This window comes from Bos indicus x Bos taurus, chromosome 22 (assembly GCF_003369695.1).
Source record: "Bos indicus x Bos taurus breed Angus x Brahman F1 hybrid chromosome 22, Bos_hybrid_MaternalHap_v2.0, whole genome shotgun sequence".
NCBI lineage: Eukaryota > Metazoa > Chordata > Mammalia > Artiodactyla > Bovidae > Bos > Bos indicus x Bos taurus.
Window position 1 is genome coordinate 25679788 of NC_040097.1, and position 26819 is coordinate 25706606.

General features: G+C 40.9%; 1 protein-coding gene across 4 annotated transcripts in view; it reads left to right on the forward strand.

Annotated features, from left to right (window-relative positions):
* SLC25A26 (solute carrier family 25 member 26) overlaps positions 1-26819 on the forward strand; it is a 146860-nt gene that overhangs the window by 100206 nt on the left and 19835 nt on the right. For 3 of the 4 annotated variants that reach the window (XM_027522467.1, XM_027522469.1, XM_027522470.1), the window contains one exon: positions 12821-12865. The exons of the other annotated variant lie outside the window; for it this stretch is intronic. In XM_027522467.1, the coding sequence (XP_027378268.1) occupies positions 12821-12865 (45 nt within the window). The remainder of the gene's footprint in view (positions 1-12820; positions 12866-26819) is intronic. 4 annotated transcript variants of the gene reach the window in all.

A 26819-nucleotide genomic window follows, 5' to 3' on the forward strand; every position in this document is an offset into this window, starting at 1 on the left:
TGTTAATTTACAATCTTTGTTCCAGGCTTGTTCCAAGAGGCTGGTCCCCAGGCACTAGGCCCAGCTCGGAGGGAAGAAAAAAAAAAAAACGCAGCATTTTCTAGTTCCCTCCTCTACCGTCCGAGGGATCCAAGCCCTCAATTTCATTTAGCTGCGTGCAGGCTCCAGGCCTATACCTGTTGTTGCAGCATATAGACTGAAAATAGAATGGGGTTAAAAGGGGGTGAGTTCATATCATCATATTCTCAGAGTCTTCTTCAAGCCTGGATTGTTCATTGTTTTCTTTCCTTAATGGCTGTGAGTATGCACTTTTGCTCAGTCTTACCAACAATGGGGAGGAAAGCATTCAGCATGCAAGTTTCAAGATCTGTGGGATAAATTAAATCATAGTTCTCAATTCTGCACCTTTCCTGTAAGATGATCTGTTACACTTGGCTGCCTGTGGTTAAATGATTTGCAGTGCCTCCCTGCCCCATAGTCATGTTTGGCATCATGACTTAGCTTGCTCAATGAATGTGAAAGTGACAGTGCTCTGGTTCTGAGCAAAGCTACAGGGGCATAACAAGTTTCTATCAGCCCTCTAGCTTCTGCCGTTTGCCTTGAGAAGGGCATGTCTTAGGTAAGATCTTTTCCTTCTGATTGTGTCTTGGAGTCAAAGCTATGGTTTTTTCCAGTAGTCCTGTATGGGTGTGAGAGTTGGACCATAAAGAAAGCTGAGTGCTGAAGAATTGAAGTTTTTGAACTGTGGTGTTGGAGAAGACTCTTGAGAGTCCCTTGGACTGCAACGAGGTCAAACCAGTCCATTCTAAAGGAAATCAGTCATGAATATTCATTGAAAGGACTGATGCTGAAGCTGAAGCGCCAATACTTTGGCCACCTGATGTGAAGAACTGACTCATTGGAAAAGACCCTGATGCTGGGAAAGGTTGAAGGCAGGAGGAAAAGGGATGAGAGGATGAGACGGTTGGATGGCATCACTGACTCAATGGACGTGAGTTTGAGCAAGCTCCAGGAGTTGGTGATGGACAGGGAAGCCTGGAGTGCTTCAGTCCATGGGGTTGCAAAGAGTCAGACACGACTGAGCAACTGAACTGAACTCAACTGTGAGAAGACATGGAGCAAAAGCTACAGCCTGGGGCAGCCACAGCCACCCTACAGCTGACATGTCATGTGAATAGGAAAAATAACGTCTAATGTGCCCTCTGAGATTTGAGGATTGTTTTGATACTGAAGCAAGGCTGACCAATAAAATCTGGTTTTATTTTTTGTTCCTTTTTTTTTTTATTAGATAAGAAGTTTTTTTCCCCATCTTTAAAGAAAAGTCTGTTTCAGACCCTAAAGTCTTATTTTTTCTCCTAATCTTTTAACTGACTGATAAGCAGAAGCTAGTGTTGTAATTAAACACTAAATACCTATGGTAAAGTATTCACAGATTATGTAATAGGACCCAACCTATGCAACCAAACTGGAAGGGAAGGTAACCAGTAAGTCGGGGCAGTGTCCTCTGGTAGTTCATTACACTCATTTATCTAATGGCTTAAACTCTACCCCGGATCATTCTGCTGGAAGCATAGCTTTTCAGTTGTACAAAGTAGATTATTTATAGTTCTCAACACCTGGGCTTTAATGCTGTTTTCTACTATCATAAATGGTATGATAAGAGATAAGTGGAGAAGCATGCATAGAATGGCTTTCAAAAGTTTTTGTTTCCTGGGATGTGTGTGTGTATGTGTGTACTTGCATATTTCGTCTTTTTGACTTAAATAACAAATAGAATGAATGGGATCTGTTTTTATTTTTTTCCCTTTTGTATTTAATTGATACTCACTTTTTTCTCATTATTCAGCTCTCAAAACATTGTTGTAACGAATACTTTTAAGTTAATTGTCGATGAATAAAAAGAGTATTCATTGGACTGTGAACCAGAATACCTGAGCTCTACCGTTATCCTGCCACCAGCCTTATTTCCTGCCTTGTCTTCTTCCATTCCTTTGCCTTTCTTGTACTCACTTAGGTAATAGATAGTTACTGAGCACCGTCAGGCCAGGCAGTGGGAGATGATGAGAGGTAAGTGGACACCTCTGCCTTCCTGCCCGTAGCAAGCTTACTGCCCTCTTTCCTTCTGCTCCTCCAGCCTCTCTTCCTTCTGACCATACTGTAGGCTGGTCAACGCCCTACTTACGCTGAGGCTCCAGGTTGTCACTTTATGATAATGAGGCTGCTTTTGAATTTGCTTTTACTACAATTGGATTATTTTGGCGAGGTTGAGGGAGTTGCTGAGAGAGGAAAGACGGAAGTGGGAGGGAGAGGTGGAGGGCGTGAGTGGTTAGGGCACAGCCTAACCACTCTACAGACCTGTCTTTATTTTTCATAATTCTTTTCAAGTTGTAGTTTTGCCTACCCAAAGGATGTACCTATGCAGTAGTGGTAAAGAAATCGCCTATCACTGCAGGAGACCAAGAAGCATGTGTTCGATCCCTGGGTTGGGAAGATCCCCTGGAGAAGAAAATGGCAAGCCACTCCGTTATTCTTGCCTGGGAAATGCCATGGACATAGGAGACTGGTGGGCTGTGGTCCATAGTGTGGCAAAGAGTTGGACACCGCTAAAGTGACTTAACCCATACATACATACAAATGTTTTGAATATTAGGTGAGGTGTTTATTGTTCATGGTTAGTCTTTTAAATTGTATTAATCTAATTTTTCTGAGAATTTGGAAAGCCATCAAATACAACATCGTTATTACCAAACACCAGATTGCTTCAGAAAGGAGCAAAACCCAGGTAAGTAAGTGTGTGCCTTAGTTACCAAGGTTAGTTGGTGATATAATAAGTTAAATAATATACTGTCTATTATAGAACTTCTTGAGGGATTGGTTACTCATTTTTAGTTGCTTTCTGAGTCAAGAGCAAGATGGGCTGCTGGATGAGAAGGAGGGAGTGGTAGGTGGGAGAGACAGCCAAACCCTTCTTGCTAAAGCCATTCTCAGCCACAGAAAAACATCTCAAGAACAACCTGATTATATTTTGTAAGGGATTAAAGTTGCATGCAAATGCTAACTGAGAACATCTGTTTGCTGACCCTGTGCCAGAGTTCTCACATCTTGACAGGAATTCTGATTTTGAAATTCTGAGTCTCAGGCACCTCCCCCAACTACTCTCTGGCTGTTTTCTTAGAAGCCTTACATCAACACTGCCTAACTTGTTGGGAGTGACTCCGTGAAGAACTGAAAATGAACTTCCTTTGCTTTTTATACTCAAAATTTCAGGTTTCATTACCGAGAGTTGTTCTAGTAGCTGAGTGATTACCTGAAGACTTATGGGGTTATCTGTATTTCATTAAAGAAGTCAGTGAAAATAAATGGAAAGGAATCAGTGTGTGTGTATACTTATTGATTTTGGGTGTGTTGAGTCCTGTTGCTGCACGTGCCTTTCTCTAGCTGTGGTGAGCAGGGACGACTCTAGTTGCAATGCGCACGCTTCTCAGTGCAGTGGCTTCTCTTATTGCACAGCACGGGCTCTAGAGCGTGCAGGCTTCAGTAGCTGTCCGGTGGGCTTGGTGCTTGCGGCTCCTGGGCTCTAGGGCACAGGCTCAGCAGTCGCGGCACAAGGGCTTAGTTGCCCCTCGGTATACGGGATCTTCCTGGATCAGGGGTCGACCAGTGTCTCTTGCATTGGCAGGCAGATTCTTTACCACTGATCCACCAGGGAAGCCCCTGTGTGTATATATTTATATAAAGATGGATTTTATTTAACTTTCTTAAAAATAAATGGAAAACTTAAAAAAAATATTTCTAATTTTATTTCTTAAGAGTCCCAACTAACAAAAAATTTTTTTTAATTGGTTACAACTAGTGTCTACTTGTGACTTTACATTTACATTCCATAAGTCAGACATATATTGGTAATTCTTTATACCATAATTTCGCTGCACAAGTAATTGTTTGTAGATCGCTGGAAGCAGGATTAAATCTTAATGCAAATGTTAAACATTTGTTTAGAGTCAGTTAATGCTGACTGCTGTGTTAGAATTATTCACTGGATATGTGAAAGCCAGCGTGATAATGTAATTTTCCTTTTGATTAATTTGTTAAATGATAGCTCATGGAAGATCTCTTTGTGCTCTGATTTTCCTGAATGTTAACACTAGGCATTTATAAGGGTGATTATGTTGATGAAGGGTTAATGTTGGACCTTAGCCTCCATGTTGTTATTAGATATGTTCGAGAAATTATGTATTTACAATCTGTTCGATATATCTAGAATCTCCTGTGTATCAGAAATGAATGATTAAACAAAATAGTATCTTCTAAGCAAAAGTAATTGGACATCAACTATCACAGGATAGTTAAATATTATAAAATACTATGCATTGATCAGAAATGATAATCATGGAGATACCTCCATGGAGACATTGTTTAGGGAAGAATTTAAATTTTGGAACTATATGTGTACTATTTAATTGAGGGGAAAAAAAAACCTTTGTTGAGATAAATGAGACGCTATATCCCACACTATTAATGTCACTTAACTTTGGTTTAACTGGCGATGGGAAGCCCTTTTCGACTTTTAGTTCTAGGCTGCTTTAATTCTAGTATATGGATTTTGATAATGAGAAGTTAATTGTGCTTTGTGCTTCCATGCTGGTTCTGTGTTAAAGAATCCACCTGCCAATGAAGGAGACACGGGTTTGATCCCTGGGTCGGGAAGGTCCCCTGAAGAAGGAGATGGCAGCCCACTCCAGTATTCCTGCCTGGGAAATCCTACAGACAGAGGAACCTGGTGGGCTACAGTCCCACAGGATTGCAAGAGTCAGACACGACTTAGCGACTAGAAAACAACAGGAGTTGCACTTCACTTCTACATTTTTTTTTCTACTTAATAAAAACTTAAGTCATACATAAGGTAAAGAAATAGTGTAATGAACTCAAAGTGCTCATCATCAGACTTTGACAGTTACCAGTAATCTGTCATTTTTATTCATCTCTTAACCCACTCTTCACTGCTATTGCATTTTTCATAGTGTATTTGTAGGTAGCATTTGTATACGTTGAAATGCACACATCATAGATACACAACTTTCGAGAGAAGGTGTATTCGTAATCCACACCCTATTATGATATTGAATATTTCCATATCTCTAGAATGTTTTCTGGTATCCCATCCCAGTTACTCTTCCCATCAGGTTAGTTTATAGGGCTTTCTATAAATAGAGTCTTGCAGTATAAATCCTTTTTGTGGGTCTGGCTTCTTTTCCTCGGCATAGTGTAGGTGAGAATCATCAGTGTTACAGCATGTATCAGTAGTTCTTTCCACTTTATTCCTAGTATTTCATTGTATGAATATACCACAACTTATATATCTTTTTTTCTGTTGATGGTCGTTACCTATGTGATTAAGGCTACTTTGACATACATGTACCGATCTTACCACAGACATACATTGTTACTGCTCTTGAATAAATACGTAGGAGTGGAATTTCTGGATCAAATAAAAGCTCAGCAAACTCCTTTTGAAAGGGACTGTCCCATTTTAAGTTCCCACTGGCAAAATATGAGAGTTGTGGTTGCTCAACTGAGGTGGCGCAGTGGTAAGAGAAGCTGCCTGTCAGTGTAGGAGATGCAGGAGACATGGGTTCCATCCCTGGGTTGGGAAGATCCCCTGGAGAAGGAAATGGCAACCCACTCCAGTATTCTTGCCTGGGAGATCCCATGGACAGAGGAGCCTGGTGGGCTACAGTCCATGAGGTCACAGAGAGTCAGACACGACTGAGCTACTCAGCTCAGCCTACTGTTTTCTTTCCTGAGTCCCATAACTTTTAAACTAGTTTTTGTCTAAGTTTGCATAGTCTAGCTATTTCATATAAATGGAGTCATATAATATTTGTTCGTTGTGTCTGACTTACTTCACTCCATGTAATGTTTTCAGGGTTCATCTATATTGTAGCATGTGTGTATCAGAATTTCATTCCTTTTTATGATGGAATAATATTCCATTATATGGATAGATCACATTTTATTTATTGATGAATTTGTTGATGAACATTTGGGTTATTTGGTTATTGTCAATATTGCTGCAGTGAAGATTGTTGTACTCGTATCTGTTTAAGTCCCTGGTTTTGGCTGTACCTAAGAGTGGAATTTCCAAGTTGTGCATTTAACATTAGTGGGGGCAAACACTGGATTGTTTTCTCAATATGCTTTGATTAACGCTTCCTTGATGACTAATGATGTTGACTATCTTCCCTGTGCTTATATTGGTGAATTGTATAACTTTCTTTGTGAAGTGCTTGTTCAAGTCTTTTGTACATTTAAAAAAAATTGGGTTTTTTTTCTTTGTTGTTTATGTTTTCTTTGTGTTGTAAAAGAAAGTTTTTTATTCTGAATAGACGTTCTTGGTATGTGTTTTGTGAGTATTTTCTTTCATTCTGTGACTTGCCTTTTTAGTAACAGTATTATTTAAGAACTTTGAAAACTGTTAACATTGTAATAAAATACACATACACGTCATTTTAACCATTTTGAAGTGTACGGTTCAGTTGTATTGTTTTCACATAATTTTGCAGTTGTCTTCAAAAACACTTCATTTTGCAAACCTGAGACTTTAACTTCTTTAATAATCATTAAACAACAACTCGCCTTTCCCATCTTGTCCCAGTCACCCCCTGCGCCACCCCTGGCAGCCACCAGTCTACTGTGTTTGTCTGTGAATTTGACTATGTGAGATACCTCATGTAAGTGGGGTCCTTCAGTATCTGTCTCCTTCTGACCGGCTTCTTTTACTTACCGTCATGTCTTCCCATTTCATCTATTCTGTCGAATGTCAGAATTACCTTCTTTTTAAGGCTGGATAGTGTTTTGTTGTTACGTATATACCATGTTTTGGGTGTCCTTTTGTCCGTAAGTGGGCACGTGGGTTGCTTCCAGCTTTTTGCTATTTTGAATAATGCTACTGTGAATATAAATGTACACATCTCTTCCTAAGACTTTGCTTTCACTTCTTTAGTGAATATCCCCAGAAGTAGGCTTGCTGAATCACTTGGAACCTCCATGCTGTTACGCAAGTGGTGGCACCATTTTGCATTCCCACCAGTACAGCCGGGGGATTCCAGTTTCCCCACATCCTTGCCCACACTTGTTTCCTTCCTTCCCTCTTTCCCTTTCTGGTGTTCCCTCTTTCTTTCAGAGTAGTTTCATAATGAATGATATCATTTTGCTTTTGATTTTCTTTTCTATTTTCTTTTACTATTAATGACTAGTAATGTTGAATATCTTTTCATATGCTTCTTGGCTGTTTGTATATCTTTTTGGAGAAACGTCTAGTCAGATCCTTGGCACATTTGAAAAATAGGATGTTTTGGTTCCTGTTGAGTTGTAGAAGTTGTTTATGTATTCTGAATATTAACCTGTTATTAGATTGATGATTTGAAAATATTTCCTCCCATTCCATAGGTTGCCTTTTCAGGCTGTTGATTTTGTTCTTTGATGCAAAGTTTGAAATTTTAGTGTAGTTGTTTGTCTAGTTTTGTCTGGTTTGTCTAGTTTTACTTTTGTTACCTGTGGATTGGTGTAATATTCAAGAAATAATTGCCAAAGCTAATATCATGAAGATTTTTCCCTCTTCTAGGAGTTTTATGGTTTTAGGTCCTACCGTTAGATCTTTTATTCTTTTTTTTTTCCTTTGATTCATTTTGAGTTACTTTTTGTATGTGGTGTAATGTAAGGCTCAAACTTGATTCCTTTGTATGTGTATATCCATTTTCCTGACATTGTGTGTGTGTGTGTGTGTGTGTGTGCATGTGCGCTCAGTTGTGTCCAACTCTTTGCAACCCCTTTGCGACTCCATGGACTGTAGCCCACCAGGCTCCTCTGTCCATGGGGTTTCCCAGGCAAGAATAGTTGAATGACTTGCCATTTTCTACTCCAGGGGACCTTCCTGGCCTAGGGATTAAACCTGTGTCTCTTGTATGTCCTTCGTTGCAGGCAGACTGTTTACCACTGAGCCACCGGGGAAGTCTTTGAGGAAGTTGTTCTTTCCCCATTGACTGGTGTTGGCACTATTGTTAGGGACCATCTGAATACAGGCAAGGGGTTAATTCCGGCTCTTCATCCTGTTCCATTGTCTGTATGTGTTGTTGCCACTACCGCACTCTTTTGCTTACTGTATATCTGTACAAGTTTTAATACTCTTAGTGCTCTTGCCTCTGAGATTAACTTTTACTTGAGAATCAAACTGCTCACCGTCATCTCCTTCCCTAATTTAGATTTTGTTACTCTTGTGTCTACTTAGTGCTGTTTGGAAAGATATTTCCAGAATTTTAGTATGGTTTATAGACCTGAGGGGTGAGTCAATTTTTTTCTACTTCTAGGTTAATTTCCTTTATTAGGTATACATTCTGTTCTCTATATATAGTTGTGTGTAAGTGAATTATAGTTGCTAAATTTAAAAAATCAATATGTATTATTAGAATTCTTTGCTGGTATGTCAAATGCTAGCAGACTGGATTTGAATGAGTCTCTCTCTCTTTTGTTATAAAAGAATAGTAGTCACTTTGGGGAAAAATACTTTCTGATCTTCAGATTGATTTGTCCTTAGTTACCACTGGGCTTGAATATTTAACAGGAGAACTGGCCTTATTATCTTTGCAACACTAGAATGGAAAACCTGAAATCAAACACAGAAATTTGGACACTCTCTTGCAACAGAAAGGAGACTCCCCTTTGGGTCACTTGTAGGATCCATTGTGTTCTTTGCAGCTTACAATCAAGTCTTTTTTTTTTTTTTTTTTTTAACATGTTGCTATTCTATTAATAATTTGGAAGATTATTGAGACACAGAATTCTAGAGCAAATGAGACTTTAGAAATCATATCTTCATATTCCTTCAGTTATATTGTAAATCATATTATTTGATTAAGAACTATAGTGTTATAGGTATTTAAGATCACAGGATTGTCAGCACTGATTGTCTTTGAGGATAATTCTAGTAGAAACACTTGGTAATAGGTAAAATATGCCCATAATGTAATTTTTGTACCTTCATTTCATTAGTAATGCCCAACACTTCCTTCCCCTGTTTACCATTCAGCTTTCACTTTCTCTGCTTCACATGGAATCCTTACATGCACTCTTGTGTAGAATTATTGCTGTGTTTATTACCAGTGGAATCCATGGTGAATTCTAGCAGATTCCCCCCCTCTACATCTGCATCTTTGATGGTAGTTGGGTTTACTGCTGCTCACTTATTAGTGCCCTGGGTCTTAACAGCCTTATTCAAACAAAACATCTTAAATGGAGGCATTAAAAAGGTCACAACAGTGAGCCATTTTTGTAACTTTTGGTGCAATAAAATGGGTATGTTGTGTTTTGGAATACAAGACCTCTGAGTGCAGCTATTCATTTTCTTCATCTATAAAACATTTTAGAATAACAGCTTACATCTGTTTAGGGTTTAAAATTCCACGTTTTGAAGAGACATCATTGTTTTGAAACTGCAAACCAGACCTGGGGAGGGAACTCGCTTTCTGACTGGCCCATGTTCTGTAGTAGTTGGGAGTGTTTGTTTTAGCTGTGGAGCCATATTTGCTGGCAGTACTACTGTAACATGTGTGGAACACATTTTCATTATTTCTTCATATTGTAAATGACAAGACACATTCAGTATGAATTTGACTTGAAGAATGTTTGAAACATTTTCACACATCAGGAGTTTATCTTATGAGGGATATTTCGTTATCAGAAGTCAAAAACACATTTAATTATTCAAGCATTTACAGTGCATTTAATTACCTGAGATTGTCAGTTAATCTTGTTTTAAAGTTGGGATTTACTGTCGGCTGACTTTTTGAAATAAATACTTTGTGGAATAGTTTTGGCCATTTCAAATGTGTGATTTCAAAATTCTTTAAATTGAAGTAACAAATTAATGAATAACTCTTACTAGAGAAAAATGGGCAAAATGTCCATCTGTAGTATTCAAAATCTGGTATTATTATTTATTTTTTATCATTCTTTATTTTTATTTGTTTATTGTTTTTTACTTTACAATATTGTATTGGTTTTGCCATACAAAGTGCTAATAACATACAATGTAGTTTTATGGGTTAATTTTAATCAGGAAGTGAGGAAAGCTAGCAGTCTGCTACTGCTGCTAAGTTGCTTCAGTCGTGTCCGACTCTGTGCGACCCCATAGACGGCAGCCCACCAGGCTCCCCTGTCCCTGGGATTCTCTAGGCAAGAATACTGGAGTGTGTTGCCATTTCCTTCTCCAATGCATGAAAGTGAAAAGTGAAAGTGAAGTTGCTCATTCGTGTCCGACTCTTAGCAACCCCATGGACTGCAGCCTACCAGGCTCCTCTGTCCATGGGATTTTCCAGGCAAGAGTACTGGAGTGGGGTGCCATCACCTTCTCCTAAGCTAGCATGGACCATTGCAATAAGTTATAAGGTTTTTTTCATCTTATAACTGTGACATAGGTACATTCTTGTTAAAGTATAATGTATTTACATTTGGGAAGAAACAGCACAAAGAAGAAAATTAAAATCATCTATAATCCCACTTTTCATACTGTTCATGGAGTTCTCAAGGCAAGAATACTGAAGTGGTTTGTCATTCATGAGAAGGGGGCGATAGAGAATGAGATGGTTGGATGGTATCACGGACTCAATGGACATGAGTGTGAGCAAGCTGTCAGATAGTCATGGACAGAGAAGCCTGGTGTGCCGCAGTTCACGGGGGTCACAGAATCAGACAAGACTTAGCAACTGAACCAAAACAATAATCCCACTAACTGTTAGTCCTCTTTGGCATTTTGTTACATATTATAAATTTTAAAAAATGGTGGTCCAGTGGTTTGGACTCAACACTTCCACTGCAGGGGGCCCAGGTTTGATTCCTGGTTGGGGAATTGAGATCCTGCAAGTGTGCAGTACAGCCGAAAAAAGAAAAAGAAAACTACAGTCAGTTTCTTTGCGTTTTGATAATTTAATTGAAAATACAGCATTCTAGAGCCAGAATGGACAGTGTCAGATGCTTTCATGGTTTGGTAACAAAAACTCAACTAAATTTATCTCCTATTATGGTACTTTGATGTACAGGATGGGGTGCTGCTTAATGATGAAGATGACAGACTTCTCTGAGACTCTTAGTTTGTCAACTTAGTTTAGTGACATAGGCTTTTTTATTTTTATTGTTTTCCTCACTGCCATTTCCTGCCTGAACGGAAGGCCGAATTTCTTTCTGTGGACACTGTCAACTCCAGGGCCATTATTTCTTCAAGCAGAGAAAGAAGCTGATGCTAGACTCTTAATTTCTCATTAAATATAAATATTTTAGAAATAAGTTAGCACTCTTAATTCATAAGATAAATACTCATTAATCCCTTCAACACTGTGGTCTATGCACACACACACACACACACACACACACACACACACACCCACCCACCCACCCACACCCACCCACCCACACACCCATCCCTGTGCTTATTGTTACTGGTCAGAGTCCACATTTACTCTTCACTGGCAACTGACCTGGATACAGAGCAGCAGTACTGGGGCCATAGTCTGCTTGAGCAGAATCATCTCTTTCTCAGGACCAGTACACAGTGCTTGGAGATTACCTAGGCTACTGGGGAGGTCCCCTGGAGTTCAGGTATTTTTATTTTAGGAATTATGAAGGTGGGGTCCTTTTTTTAGAATTTTAGAAGATTTAGTTAAAAGCGCATGGATTATACTGGGGGTGAATTTATATGCAGATAAATCCAGTTTGGGTGTCTTTTAGGTAGACTGGTAGTCAGATGGTCTGGGCTTCTTCTTAACTCTTCGTCTTCAGGCATGTTAAACAGCATCTCTGAAGCTCCATCCCTCATCTGTAAAATGGGGATGGTAATGATACCTATCTCACAGGATTGTTGTGAGGAGTGAAGTAAGAACTATGAAGTGCTGATGGACACAGTTCCTGGCATGTGAAACATGCTTGGGAACAATTCTAGCTTAGCAATACACATGTGATTGTAACTCTTTAAGTGCCATGCTTGTCTTCATGCTAGAGATGACTCTTGCCCCTGACGAAGCTTGAGACTAAATCAGGCTCTCAGGCCGCCTCTGTCTGCTCCTGTCTGCGCAGAGCCTCACTCATCCAGCACGGAGAAGCGTTGCTTCCTTCCCACGCCTGGGCTCTGGCCTCGGATCCCTCTTCTCAGCTTCCCCCTACAAGTGGCTCTGCCTGCCTCCTCTTCCCTCTCTGCTGCGCTGGCCCTCCATCCACCTGTCTCAGCTCTGCTTTCCTTCCTTCCGCCCCCTCCGTCCCTTCTCTCTCCCTCCTCCTCTTTTCCTCTCTCACCTTTCTTCTTTCCTGCTCTCCCCTCCTTTCCTCCACCCCTCCTCTGTCCTGCCTCACCCCCATTCTCTTTCCCCCTTGCAGTTTCTCTCCAACCCTGACACCTGGCCTGCTGAGGAGTAGACAGCTAGAACTCTAAAGCAGAAAAATGTAACATCTTTAAAGCTTTATTACCTGTGATGGAAAATATTTATTTTCTCATTTATTTTTCGGTTGCCAGTCTCTTCATATTGCATTCCTATTTCAGTTTTAAGAGGGCATAACAGCATAATTTTATATCCCTTGTGCTTAAAAAGTCAGTAGATTATACAAGCAGTTACTGTTTAATTCTATACTTAAAAATTTGTTTAATGGTATTTTTTTATGTATATAAATTTAAAATGAAATAATGTTTCTGAATAATAATTATAAGTTCATATAGTCATGCTAAGCAAATTGATCTTTCTGGCCTAATTTATTCGGGTTTCCCTTTTTTTCTCTTCAGATTCCTTTCTCATTGGTCCAGTTTCCCTTGTGGGAGTCCTTAAAAGTAAGTTCCCTGATCTTCATATATAATTGCTGTCTAATTATAATAAATACCCACTAGTTTCAGCGTGGAATACTGGAATATAATATTGATTATTGATTTAAAACTCAAAATTATTGAGTTGGAAGCATTTTGTGAGCGGGATTTACATGCCAGTAAACTTGTTTTAAGCTTGTTTAGGTATCTGTGGTATATGGGAAAGAAGCATATGGTAGGCATAACTGAAATCCTGAGATGTTTAGGAAAACTTGACTCTGCTGTGTGTTGTAGCTCCTTTTCTCCCCAGTTGAAGTTTATTTCAGTTCGCTGTGTGTGTAGAGGTTAAGGAGTGACAGTGAGGGTAAATGGAAAAGGAAGGAAAGCCCGGCTCTGGATATTTATAGGCCTCGGAGGCCACGACCTCCCCCCCACATCTAGCGGTGGGCTGGAGGGGGCGCAGCAGGGGCCCTGGCTTCTTCAGGGCCCTTCCGTCTTCCCTGCTCACCAGGCTGAGGAACCCTCACTGGGGAGGAGCAGATGCAGGGAGTCAGCCGTGAGGAATGTCACGCAAGGTTTAAAAAAACCAACTAAATGAATGTGTGAAAGCCATTATTCAAAACATGAAGGGATGTTGTATTTGTTTTTCATCTGCTGCTGCAGTGATTTTGAAACTTGTGGGCCATGCTGTGACTTGTGTGGTTGTTTGCCAGCATTTTAAAGATAACAGTAAAAAAGAAAACAACATCTTATGAGGTGGGTTAATAAATCTTATTTTGTCAAACTTCAGGGTTGTGTGCACATATATGCACACATCTGTGGCCTGGGTTGCAATGTGAAATGTATTTCTTACTGTGGATAATGATCAAAAAAGTTTGAAAGCTCTTGTGCAAATGAAAATGGTTTATAAATGATCAAACTGTAAAATGGCAAAGTACCTAGCTAGGTAGGCATTTGGTAAAACAAAAAATAAAGGAATAAGTCTCATTATTGTATAGCATTAATAATCATGGCACGCTCAAAGAAAATGTGTTTGGAAGCGAAACAGTTATTTGGACTCTGAAAAATAGTCTGTTAAGGTTATACACTAAGGATAATAAAATGAGACAAAACCTTACTCATAAAAAATAAGCTTTTCAGTATTTAGTATTGAGAAATACTTCTTAGAAGCGATCTGATTTTTAAGGATAATGCAGTTCGTTTAACGCTGGTTTTGGGGTCTTTCATGGTTGTTTAGTTTGTTTTTGCTTTTACTGTTTTCTGTGTGGCACACGGGGAAAATGAATTTCTCTGGCAGTGTTTCCAGGCGTGATGTAACAGCCATCCAATGAGAAGGTCACATTCCATAAGCATAACAGCTCTCTTTTTTTGTGTGTGACAAAAGAACAACGAAGCAACAGCTGTCCCGAAAACAAGACTCACTTTATTAGTGTCTCAGTAACCAGCATTCACGTGGCTTCTGCACACTCGCTGACGTCCCCAGGCCCGGTTTCTGCATAGGAATGTTTGAGGCCCAAAGAGGGAAAAAGCGTGGGGCTCATTTCTTTTCAGTACTCAGGGCATTTGTAGTATGGTAACTAGTTAAGAAATGTCTAGAATTTTTCAGAGTAATAATAGATGCCAATGTTGGGCTTTAATACTTTTCTTTGAGCCAGTGTTCAGATGCTAAGGTTCTTTTTTTCAAGTCAGATGTATTAAGGTATAATCTTCATATGGGAAACCTCTGTAAGTGTACATTTTTATAGGTTTTTGGCAAATACTGAGTACCACCCTAAACATGATATAGAATATCTGTAGGTTTCTCTTTTCCAGAATCTCATATAAATAGAATCACACACTGTGTAGTATTTTGTGCTTAGCTTCTTTCATTTAACATGATGCTTTTGAGATTCCTTTCTGTTTCATCCCGACTTGTGGTTCGCTCCTCCTCGACACTGAGTGTGTCCTGTGTGCATACACTGTAATTCGCTTAGCCAGTTACTAGTTGATCCACCTGAGTTGTTCTCAGCTTTTGATGATCATGGATGAAGCTGCTGTATATATTTGCCTAAGGATATTTTTGTATGGACATATGTTTTTGTTTCTCTTGGTTAAGTACTGAGAAGTGTGGTTGCTGGATCTTATGGAGAATATAAGTTTAAGTTATTAAGAAGCTGTCACAGTGTTTTCCAAAGTAGCTGTCCCGTTTTTCTAATAATGGATGAGAGTTCCTGTAGCTTTCCATCCATGTCCTTGCTTATTATTAAAGTTTAGCCTTTCTGATAGTTGTGTACTGGTATCTTTATGGCAGGTTTTTTGTTTGTGTTTGTTTTTGATTTTTGCCACACCGCTCTGCGTGCAGGATCTTAATTTCCAGACTAGGGATAGAATCCGTGCCTCTGTAGTGGAAGTGCAGAGCCCTGCCCTCGGGACTGGTGGGGAATTCCTCGTTGTAGTTTTTGTTTGGGTTGGGTGGGTCTTCGTTGCGGCGCGCGGACTTTTCTCTGGTTGTGGTGAGCGGGGCCGCTCCTCGTTGCGATGCAAGGGCTTCTCACCATGGTGGTTTCTCTTGTGGAAGCGCAGGCTCTGGGTGCACCAACTTGAGTAGTTGTGGTACACGGCTTAGCTGCTCCCTGGCATGTGTGATCTTCTCAGATCAGGGATTGAACCCGTGTTCCCCGTGTTGGTGGACGGATTCTTATCTACTGTACCACCAGGGCAGTTCACTCGTTGCAGTTTTGATTTGCATTTTTCTCAGGGCTAGATAATGTTGAGATCTTCTCATATAAATTTTTTTTAACATACATATAATGTGAAATCACAGTGCTTTGTAAAAGGTAATTTTGGGCATTCTTTTATTTTTGTATTTATGATTTTCATCAAGTAAAACTTGCTTCTGCAGCCATGGAGACACTGTATTATATGCAGGAGTTTCTTTCTGTTATGTTTAGGGAGAAATACGCTCAGGAAGATTTTTCTCAGCAAGGACTTTGGCACATTGTGTGCACATTATGCTGTAAAGTAGTGGGAATCTGGAGATAGAGTCTAGCCACCACCACCTTAAACTTATTCTGCCTAAAATTGATGGAATCACCTTCTAAAATCACTTCCTTCTATTTCCTTGATTTCTGTTAATCATACTGCTATTCTCCTGACCCCTTAGTCTCAAATCCCAGATTAAATCTGATTCTCGGTTTCTGTATCACTCACCAAGTTGTGTTCACTAAGATTTTTTGGAACCTGTGGTATCCTTTGTTTTTATCAGATTCTTACTAATTTGTGCCTAAACTAAGTTAACAGTCTGATCTATTCTACACACTGCATTTGTGTGATCGTCCTTAAACATCTTTTTGAAGTTCCCAGGAATGTGTAACTTTCTAAAACTCTAAAACATGAAGTTGTTGGATATCCACATTGTGTTCTTAATTGGTTTTTACAGCTCCCTTCCCCAATAGTTTTTTTTTTTTTTTTTGGCTCTTCCTCCCTTCCTTCCTTTCCTTCTAACCAGAATAGGCTCCTTACTGCCCCTTTTCTTTGGCTACTCTCTGAAATGCCTTTTCACAGATCAAATGCAAATGCATCTTTAAAGCCAGCTCAGTTTTTTTTCTCCTGCCTGAAGTCTTCCAACCCAGATCCTGAAGCTTTATCCGTGTGTCTAACATCTGTCTGTATTGCTGACTGGCGTTTAATTGTGTGCTGTGTTGTGTATAAAACGTCTTAGAGGTGAGCCGTGGCGCCTTCTTATAAGGCCCAGTTCCATCCACAGATAGAAAAGTGACTGATGCCATTAGGGTACATGTGTGGCCTGCCTCCTGTGAGCTCGACACTGTGCCCTTTCACGGTGGTTCAAGATGACTGAGGTGTGACTGATGCCTGTGAGGAGCTGTAGTCTGTCCGAGAAGTGCACACTCACAGATAACTCCATGGTCAGGTGTCTATGATCGACACCCACCAAAGGCAGTGTGGGGGTCAGCCCTTCTGACTCCCCGAATCATATCACTACACTACCTCGTTTCTGAGATTTTCTTTCTTTTTTTATAGTACACATACTTACAAAAAAGATTTAGATGAAAGAGTAGACAACATAAAGATGGATTTCCCTGGTGGTCCAGTGGTTAAGACCTCCCCTTCCAATGCAAGGGATGCAGGTTTGATCCCTGGTCGGCGAGCTAAGATCCCACGTGCCTTGCGGCCAAAAAAACAGAACATAAAGCAGAAGCAGTGCTGTAAGAAATTTAATAAAGACTTAAAAAAAGAAAAAAAACAACCATAAAGAGAAGGGGAGGTAAAGAGGCTCAATCATTGTATATAGAATACCCGCACAAATAATTTTCCTATAAGGTTTATGTTGACTTTGGAACTTTCTGGCAGCCCAACAGGAAGAGAAGTGAGTTAGATGACCTGGTTCTATTACCCAGCAAATGACCAAAGCATGCTACTTTACCTTGTTTCTTGGCTTTGGGTGCCATATCGGTGTGGATAACTTGCACGTTGAGAGCTCTGTCATGGACCTCCCACTCTGAGTTACAGCCTCACGTGACCAGTGTCCTCAGTCACATCCTTGTCAAGGTGTCTCAGGGGAAGCGGTTCAGAGCACAACTCTTGGTTTGTATTCCCCTTTTCCCCAGCCTGTTCCTTCCCAGATGTCCCCTACTCAGTAAAATAGCACAGATGTCTGTTCCTTGCCAAAGCAGAAACTTGAGAATGACTCCGTGGGTCTCTCTTTCCGTCATCATCCAGCCCAGCACCAACCCCGCTGTTGGGACTTAAGCCTCTAACTCACCTCCTGTCTGAACTGCTGCGTTGGACTCTCTGAGGGTCTCCCTGATGGTGTTGTTGCTTTTCTAAAATATCCTCTCTTCACGACAGCCAGAATGATCTTTTACAGAAATAGATCTTACCACTCTGTGCTAAAAGCCTCCAGTGACAACTCTTTGAAAGAAGAGTAAAATGCAGAGTTTCAGCTGTGGTTGACAGGGTCACACGTCATCTGGGCCCCCTGCCTCACTGACCTTCCCACAGCACCTGCCTGCCGTGCGCCCCACCCGCAGCCCCTCTGGCATCCCTCTGTTCTGTCTGGCTTGCCAGGCCGCTCCTTACCAGAGGGCCTTTAAGTGTGTTGTGCCTTTGCCAGAAGTGTTCGTTACTCATTCTCCTCTTTGTTATGGGTGCCTACTGTGTGCCTGGGGCCTGGGGCCGTAGTGATCCGGAGGGTTGACAGAAATCCCTTCCCTCCTCATTCTGGCTCTTTCGCTGGGCTTTCTTGGTGTCCAAATCCTTCTCGTTTCCTAGGTCTTAGATCATGTCACCACAGAGAGGCTTTCCTTCCCTGTCCACCCGTCTTTAAAGTAGGACTTTACCATCTTGCCTGCTCAGTAAACACAGCATCTGTTTATTTCCTTCCTGGCATTTTAATAATTTGTTTATAAGTTATGTTAAACAATAAGTTTATAAGTTTTAATAGTTATGCACGTATTGTCACTTGAATTCTTGTAAGAAGCACGTTGTGTGTTGAATAGATGTTATATGCCGGGGTGGGCATTGTGCTAAGCAGTATACTATATATTCCTTAGCCTCTTACTCACATGACATACAGCTCAGGGGGACAGGGCTTGTCGTCATCCCCACTAACACAGAGAAACCAGGTCTCAGAGATTGTGTTTCATCTCCCACATCTGTCCTTGGTTTTCTGCCCAGCACCCTTTCACCATGTTAGTGTTGTTTCTATTACTACAATTACTGGTAGTCATTAATAGTCACAGTAATTAACATTTCTCATAGTTAGAGTGTGCCCGGCACTGTGATAGCCACTTTCCATGGATTGTTGCTCGGTGGCGCAGTGTCTGACTCTTTGCGACCCCATGGACCGCAGCACGCCAGGCTTTCCTGTCCTTCAGGACATGAGTTTGCTCAAACTCAAGTCCATTGAATCGGTGATGCCAGCCAAACATCTCATCCTCTGTCAACCCCTTTTCCTCCTGCCTTCAATCTTTCCCAGCATCAGGTCTTTTCTACTGAGTCAGCTCTTTGCATCAGGTGGCCAGAATATTGGAGCTTCAGCATCAGTCCTTCCCGTGAATAGTCACGATTGATTTCCTTTAGGATTGACTAGTTTGACCTCCTTGCTGTCCAGGGGACTCTCAAGAGTCTTTTCTAGCACCATGATGAATTTTGACATATTTTTCTATCTATGAAACTTTGTAAGGAAAAAAATGAGTATATTCATTGCCCTCTCAAAATTTATTTATGTTTCTCTGAAACCTCTTCCCACTTTTATTTTACCTTTGCCCCATGGGCAGCAAACACTGATCTTCTCTGTGTCACTAGAGATTAGTTTTCTTTTTCTAGAATTTTATAAAAATGGGATTGTATAGTATATAACTTTTTTCCTGGCTCTGTCGCATGGCTTGTGGGATGTGAAAGCATCAGTTCTTTGTCACTCAGCTTTCTTTATGGTCCAACTCCCACATCCATACATGATTACTGGAAAAACTGTAGCTTTGACTATACAAACCTTTGTCAGCCAAGTGATGTCTCTGCTTTTTAATATGCTGTCTAGGTTGGTCATAGCTTTTCTTCCAAGGAGCCAAGTGTCTTTTAATTTCATGGCTGCAGTCACTGTCCACAGTGATTTTGGAGCCCAGGAAAATAAAGTCTATCCCAGTTTCCATTGTTTCCACATCTGTTTGCCATGAATTGATGGGACCAGATGCCATGATCTTTGTTTTTTGAATGTTGAGTTTTAAGCCAGATTTTTCACTCTTCTCTTTCACCCTCATCAAGAGGCTCTTTAATTCCTCTTCACTTTCTGCCATAAGGGTGGTGCCATCTGCATATTTGACTATGCATATCTGATTCTGTGGATTATCTCTTATAAATCTTCATGGCAGTTCTCTGAGGTGGGTGCTGTTCTTGTGTGCTTAGGCTCTTGAGCTTAGTCACTCAGTTGTGTATGATTCTTTGCCACTAAATGTAGCCCCCGCCAGGCTCCTCTGTCCATGGGAATTGTCCAGGCAAGGATACTGGAGTGGGTTGTCATACCCTCCTCCAGGGGATCTTCCCAACCCAGGGATCAAACCCAGGTCTCCCACATTGCAGGCATGAACCACCAGGGAAACCCAAGAATACTGGAGTGGATAGCCCTATCCCTTCTCCAGGGGATCTTCCCAACCCAGGGATCAAACCAGGGTCTCCTGCATTGCAGGCGGATTCTTTACCGACTGAGCTACCAGGAAAGGCCTTTGGGTGCTGTTACCGTCTTCATTTCATAGATGTGGAAACTGAAGGAGAGTTTGAGTGCCTTGACCAAGGCCTCAGTAGTACTCAAGTGTTAAGGGCTACATCCGGGATTTGAACCCAGACTGGCTGGTTCCAGAATTGGTGTCCTTTAAAAATTTTTTGATTGGAATGTAGTTGCTTTACAGAGTTGTGTTAGTTTCTGCTGTACAGCAAGGGGAACCAGCTGTGTGTTTACATATGTCCCTTGCTTTTTGAATTTCCTTCCCATTTAGGTCGCCACAGAACATTGAGTGAAGTTCCCCTGTGCTGTACAGCAGGTTCTCTCGTTAGTTATCTGTTTGGGACATGGTGGTGTATATATGTCATTCCCAGTCTCACAATTCATCCCACCCCATCTTTCACCACTTGGTGTTCACACATTTGTTCTCTACATCTGTGTCTCTCTTTCTGCTTTGCAGAAACACCTGTACCGTTTTCTAGATCCTACCTGTATGCATTAATATATGATATTTGTCTTTCTATTTCTGACTTCACTGTGTAGGACAGCCTCTAGGTCCATCTACATCTCTGCAGATGGCACAGTTTTGTTCCTTTTTATGGCCGAGTAATATTCCGAGTTGATGTTCTTAATCATTTTACACATAATTCTGCACATAGTGCATGAGGTCTTTAATATGTTGTTGCTGTTTCATAGGTTCAGAAGTTGAGGTTGTATTATTAAATCAGCTTATTTCAGGTGTTTCTACAAATTGTGTTGATTGTTTGCCTTGATGATATAAATATGGCTACCATATTTCTTAAACCAGTACCACCAGCACCCACAGCATTCCTGGTTATGCTGTACTTGGGCAAGGGTTTAATGGTGTTCATTCAGGAAAGACTCAGCTCTCAGAGACTGACGTGGGGTGAGGCGGGGCACAGATGGTTTATGGGGATGAGTAGAGCCAGACCACATGTTTCCATGAGCTTGTGTTTAACTCTGCATTTTGCAGGAAGAAACTTTGTCTGCTGATCATTTATGTTTATATTCTTTATAGTTATGTCTTTTACACAGCAGGTGTTCACAGCTATTTACTAATTGTTTGGAGGTTAGCATTCTTTTTCAGGGTCAGTGCAAAGTTGGATAGCTGTATACATACATGAACTGTTTTATTTATAATTAGTTTCTTTTAGAAGTACAATCAGAGCCCTAATGTACAGATGTACTCTTACTGAACCCACGGATTGTGAAGGGATATGATAAAATGTCGTGTAAGAACGTCCGATTCGTTCTGGTGTCTGAGTATGTGAGTGCAGCGTAGAGGATTGCAGTAGAGGATTGCTAGCAATGTAGAGGATTGTTAACAATGTAGAGGATTGCTAACAATGTAGAGGATTGCAGTAGAGGATTGCTAACAATGTAGAGGATTGCTAACAATGCTGTCAGGTCTGAGTAGTTGTGCTGCTAGCAGCAAGGTGTTACCGAGTTGCAACTCAGTAACTGGAGGAAGCGCAAGCTTTAACTCAGATGCAACATTTGAAGCAACCTGAAAATAAACTCAGTTTGTTTATGTGAGATTTTTCACATTATGCTACTGATTTTCTAAGATGAAATTATAGCTTTGCAGTAAAAATCAGGGGCCATTGAATTATCATTTCCGTTATACTACAGTGTATAAAATAGTACATTTTATGTCTTGTAAATAGACAGTACTTTATAAAAACTACATTTTTATTCAGATTTATAGGTAATAACTTGTTTATTGTCATTGATTCGTATTTTAACAATAGTTAAATGTGTATTGTCAGCCCACCCTCAAGATTCTTCCACACCTTGAGTAATACGAACGGAATGCCAGTAAAGTAAAGGGTGCTCGTGCTCAGGGGCCACGGCCCCATCTCATGTCGGTGTTCAGTCACCCAGTCGTGTCCGACTCTGGTGACCCCGTGGACTGCAGCACACCAGGCTTCCCCGTCCTCCACTGCCTCCTGGAGCTGGCTTAGCCTCATGTCCGTGAGTCGGCGATGCCATCCAACCATCTCGCCCTCTGTTGTCCCCTTCTCCTCCTGCCCTCAGTTTCATGAGGCTGGACAATCTGGTGTCTGCACAGACATGCTTGATCAGAACGTAGATTCCTGTAAAGGTTGAGAAGGGAATGATAACAGTAAAAAGATCCTGTATGATTTTACCACATTTTTGAGAAGGGAATGATAACAGTAAAAAGATCCTGTATGATTTTACCACACTAAACTTGCTCCCTAAATTAAATACAGCATGCCAACATGGAAAGAAACACTTGCAAATAAGAGCGAAGTATTTTGTGTCCAGATCACCAACAAAGTCAGGGTTGCCGATTAGGGTTTTTAGTAAAATCACCATGTCCCCTTCAGTGTCAAGTAGATTCTTAACCACTGGACCACCAGAGAAGTCCCTATATAATAGAAACTGGAAACAGGAGTTTGAATTTTGATAAATAAGCAAACACCAAGCAAAGTATGGCTGCTTGGTTTTTTAAAAGTCTTATTTAGGTTCATTTATTTAGGTTCCCAAGCTTTGTCACCTCATTTGAGACACCATCACTGTGGTTTTCATATTTGGGCCCCCTCTCTGCGCTTTTATAGGAGTCATCATTAGACCTCAGTGGCAATGGAAATACTTATGTTTAGAAATTATGGCAATTAAAAATTTTGATGTTGAGGTCTTTAAAAAAAATTCTCCATTATAAACCCATATTATTTAACTAAATTTTATTGACATCAAACTATAATAACTTGCATATTGTAGCTTCTCTAGACGGTGAGCTGTGTATCAAGGAAGCTTACAAATATTGTTTATATGCTGTTCTGTCTAGAAGACACATGGCTCTGAGGGAACCAGAACAACCAGGCTGAGCTCCCCCACTTTCTGTCTGACCTCAGGCAACTTACTTGACATTGGTTTGCACTGCCCCGCACCTGTGTTTATGGATAATAATACACACCTTTCAAAATTAAATGAGAAATGTGAAATCTTTGCATAGTTTCTAGGTACTCAGGAAGTGGCCAGTAATACTGTCAATCACAGTCATTCATACTGTTGGCAGACACTACAGTTTTACTCTTAAAGTATTCAAAGTTCATAAACAATAATGCTGCACTTCCTGCGAGTAATCTTTCCTGTCCTTCCAGTCAGTTTTTTGTCGCTCATGACCCTCTAGTTCCTCCATAACAAATAAGTAATTTCAAAATGCTTTAATAATTCATTTATAGTACTTTTTACCAGCCAGGTTCTTGTCATTATTCTTGTAGCTTAATGAATTTAAAGTTGCTCTCAGATGAATAATTTGTAAACACCACTTACCTTTTTTTGGGTAGAGATTTATTTACTCATTTTTTGGCTGTGCTAGGTCTTCGTTACTGCACAGGCTTTTCTCTAGTTGCGGCAAGTGGAGGCTGCCCTCAAGTTGGGATGCGTGGGCTTCTCATTGTGGGGACTTCTCTTGCTGTGAATCACGGGCTCTAGAGCACACAGGCTTCAGCAGTTGTGACTCCGGGGCTTTGGAGCACAGGCTCAATAGTTGGGATGCACGGGCTTAGTTGCTCCATGGCACGTGCAGTCTTCCCGGACCAGGGCTTGAATCCGTGTCTCCTGCGTTGGCAGGTGGATTCTTTACCACTAAGTCAGCAGGGAAGCCCCCACAGCACTTTTCTCTCTAGCTTAGTGTCAGTATTCTTTTTCTGAAGTTTTATATTCAGGCAATTCTTTATTTAAAAAAAATCACACATATTAAACTTTTTTTCAAATGTTTTTTTATTATGGTAAAATTCACATAATAGAAAACACACTACATTAACCTTGTTTAGCTGTACAGTTCAGTGGCACTTAAGTACATTCACATTGTTGCACAACTCTCATTGTCCATCTCCTGAATTTTTCATCTTCCTAACCTGAAGCTGTCCCATTAATTACTAACTCCTGTTCCCCACCCCCCACCCCTCTCCCCAGCATCTGTGAGTGTATTCCTGGCTATGAATTTGACTATTCTAGGTACCTCATGTAAGTGGAATCAAACAGTATTTGTCTGCACCTGATGTATATTGGTGGAGAAGGCAATGGCACCCCACTCCAGTACTCTTGCCTGGAGAATCCCATGGACGGAGGAGCCTGGTAGGCTGCAGTCCATTGGGTTGCTAGGAGTCAGACACGACTGAGCGACTTCACTTCCACTTTTCACTTTCATGCATTGGAGAAGGAAATGGCAACCCACTCTAGTGTTCTTGCCTGGAGAATCCCAGGGACGGGGGAGCCTGGTGGGCTTCCGTCTATGGGGTCGCACAGAGTCGGACATGACTGAAGCAACTTAGCAGCAGCAGCAGCAATGTATATTGGGGGCTTCCCTGGTGACTCAGTGGTAAAGAACCTGCCTGCCAATGTACAAGATGTGGCTTTGATCCCTGGGCTGGGAAGATCCCCTGGATAAGGGAACAGCAGCCCACTCCAGTATTCTTGCCTGGGAAATCCCATAGACCCAGGAGCCTGGTGGGCTGCAGTCCATGGGGTTGCAGAAGAGCCTGACTAGTAACTAAACAACAACAAAATGAATATTGGAATGCATTTTAAAGTTTACCTCCGTATATGTCCTACAAACAGATGGTACCTTCCCCCCGCCCCCCACCGTGCTGTACAGCAGGCCTTATGTATCTGCTTCATACATCGTAGTGAACACAGTCAGTCCCACTCTCCCAGTCCATCCCACCCCCTCACCCCCTTGATGTCCATACGTTTGTGCTCTCCGTCTGTGTCTCTATTCTGCTTTGCAGATAGGTGCATCAGTACCATTTTTCTAGATTCCACATAGAAGCATTAATATATGATGTTTGTTTTTCTCTTCCTGACTTCACTCTATATGACAGACTCTAGGTCCATTCATATCTCTGCAAATACAGTTCTGTTCCTTTTTATAGCTGAATAACGTTCCACTGTATGTATTTACCACATCTTCATCCATTCCTCTGTCGATGGACACTTAGACTGCTTGCATGTCCTGGCTGTTGTAAATAGTGCTGCAGCGAACATTGGGCTGCGTGTATCTTTTGGAATTATGATTTTCTCTGGATATCTGCCCAGGAGTGGAATTGCTGGGCCATGTAGTAGTTCTGTGTTTAGCTTTTTAAGGAACCGCCGTACTGTTCTCCACAGTGGTCGTATCAGTTTGCATTCCTATCAACAGTGTAAGAGTGTTCCCTTTTCTTCACACCCTCTCTAGCATTTAGGCGTGTGTAGATTTTTTGATGTCTATTCTGATGGGTGTGAGGTGCTACCTCGTAGTTTCAATTTGCATTTCTCTAATAATTAGTGATGTGGAGCATCTTTTCATGTGCCTCTTGGCCATTTGTATGTCGCCTTGGAGAAAAGTCTGCTTAGATCTTCTCCCCATTGTCTGATCAGCTTGTTTGTTTTTTTGATATTGAGCTGCATTAGAAAATTCATATTATTTAAAGCACATTATTTTTGACATTGACATAGTTTGTTCATTCACTTGGTTATTCTGATATCAATCTAGTAAAAGTTACCATCTGTATATAGAACTGTGAAATGTCTTACAGATACCTTTTGTTTGCTTTCAGGACACCTCTAACCTACAGATGCAAGTCGGAGCTTTTATAAACTCTGTCATGACCTATTTAAACTCTGGCAAGGTGCTTCACTTCTCTGAGCCTCACCTTCCTTGTTTGTGAAATGATTAAAAGGCAAATAACTTTGGAAGATTGTGGTTAGGGTTATGTGAGTTAATGTATGTAAAGTGTTGGTGCCTGGAGCATAGTAAGTTCTGTGGAGTGGAGTTCCTGTGGTTCCTGTATAATGCTCTGTGTTTGCCATGGAAGTTTTTCACTTGAATATTAATCTTTTGGTTCTAGAGATTTTCTTGTTTGTTTATTAGTATCTTTTTCTAATAAAAAATGATTTCTTTTTATGTTTCTAGGCTGGTTATTCTGCCCAGGTGATGGTGGAAAGTTATGCTTATCTTTGGAGATTCTGTTTCTAAAATGTGTCTTCAGCCATCTGGCTCTATTTTGATCCAGTGGGTTTTTTCCCCCACTTGGCAACCAATTTTTTTTTCTTCCCTAGGTTATAGCAGGCACCTCTGTGAGGCCTTCTTCCTCTAATAACCTCTTCTGTCCTCATTGTACCCCCATCAGATATTAGACCTGGGGACTGCTATTTCCTACCCCCCCGCCCCGACTCCACACTGCCTGAAACCTAGTAGGTATTGAGTAAATGCTCAATTTATGAATTATATACTGTCTCTGATTTTTCTTCTCCTGTATGACATGTAATACACATCGTATTATTTGTTCTTTTTTACTAGTTGTAAGGCCTTCCCAGGTGGCTCAGTGGTAAATAAACCACCCGCCAGTGCAGGAGATGCAGGGGACACAGGTGCGATCCCTGGGTCAGGAAGATCTCCTGGAGGAGGAGGTGGCACCCAGCACCGGTAACTTGCCTGGGAAATCTGGTGGGCAGGAGCCATGTGGCCTGCAGTCCATGGGGGTCGCAGAGAGTCTGCCACGACTGCAGCTGAGCACATGCACACTCCTTGCAAACTCAGCATTATTTGTAGCATTTTAAGTCTGTTTGGAGTAACCTTTGTGGAATCCTTGCAGGTTCCAGCAGAAACTGAAGATGATGACTTTCAGTCATTTCCAGAATGACCATTGATATTTTATGTTTTGTATCCGTTTCCTGAAAACTCAGCAAAGTATAGTGTTCAAATTGGCATTAGCCTGATAAAATAAAATTTTG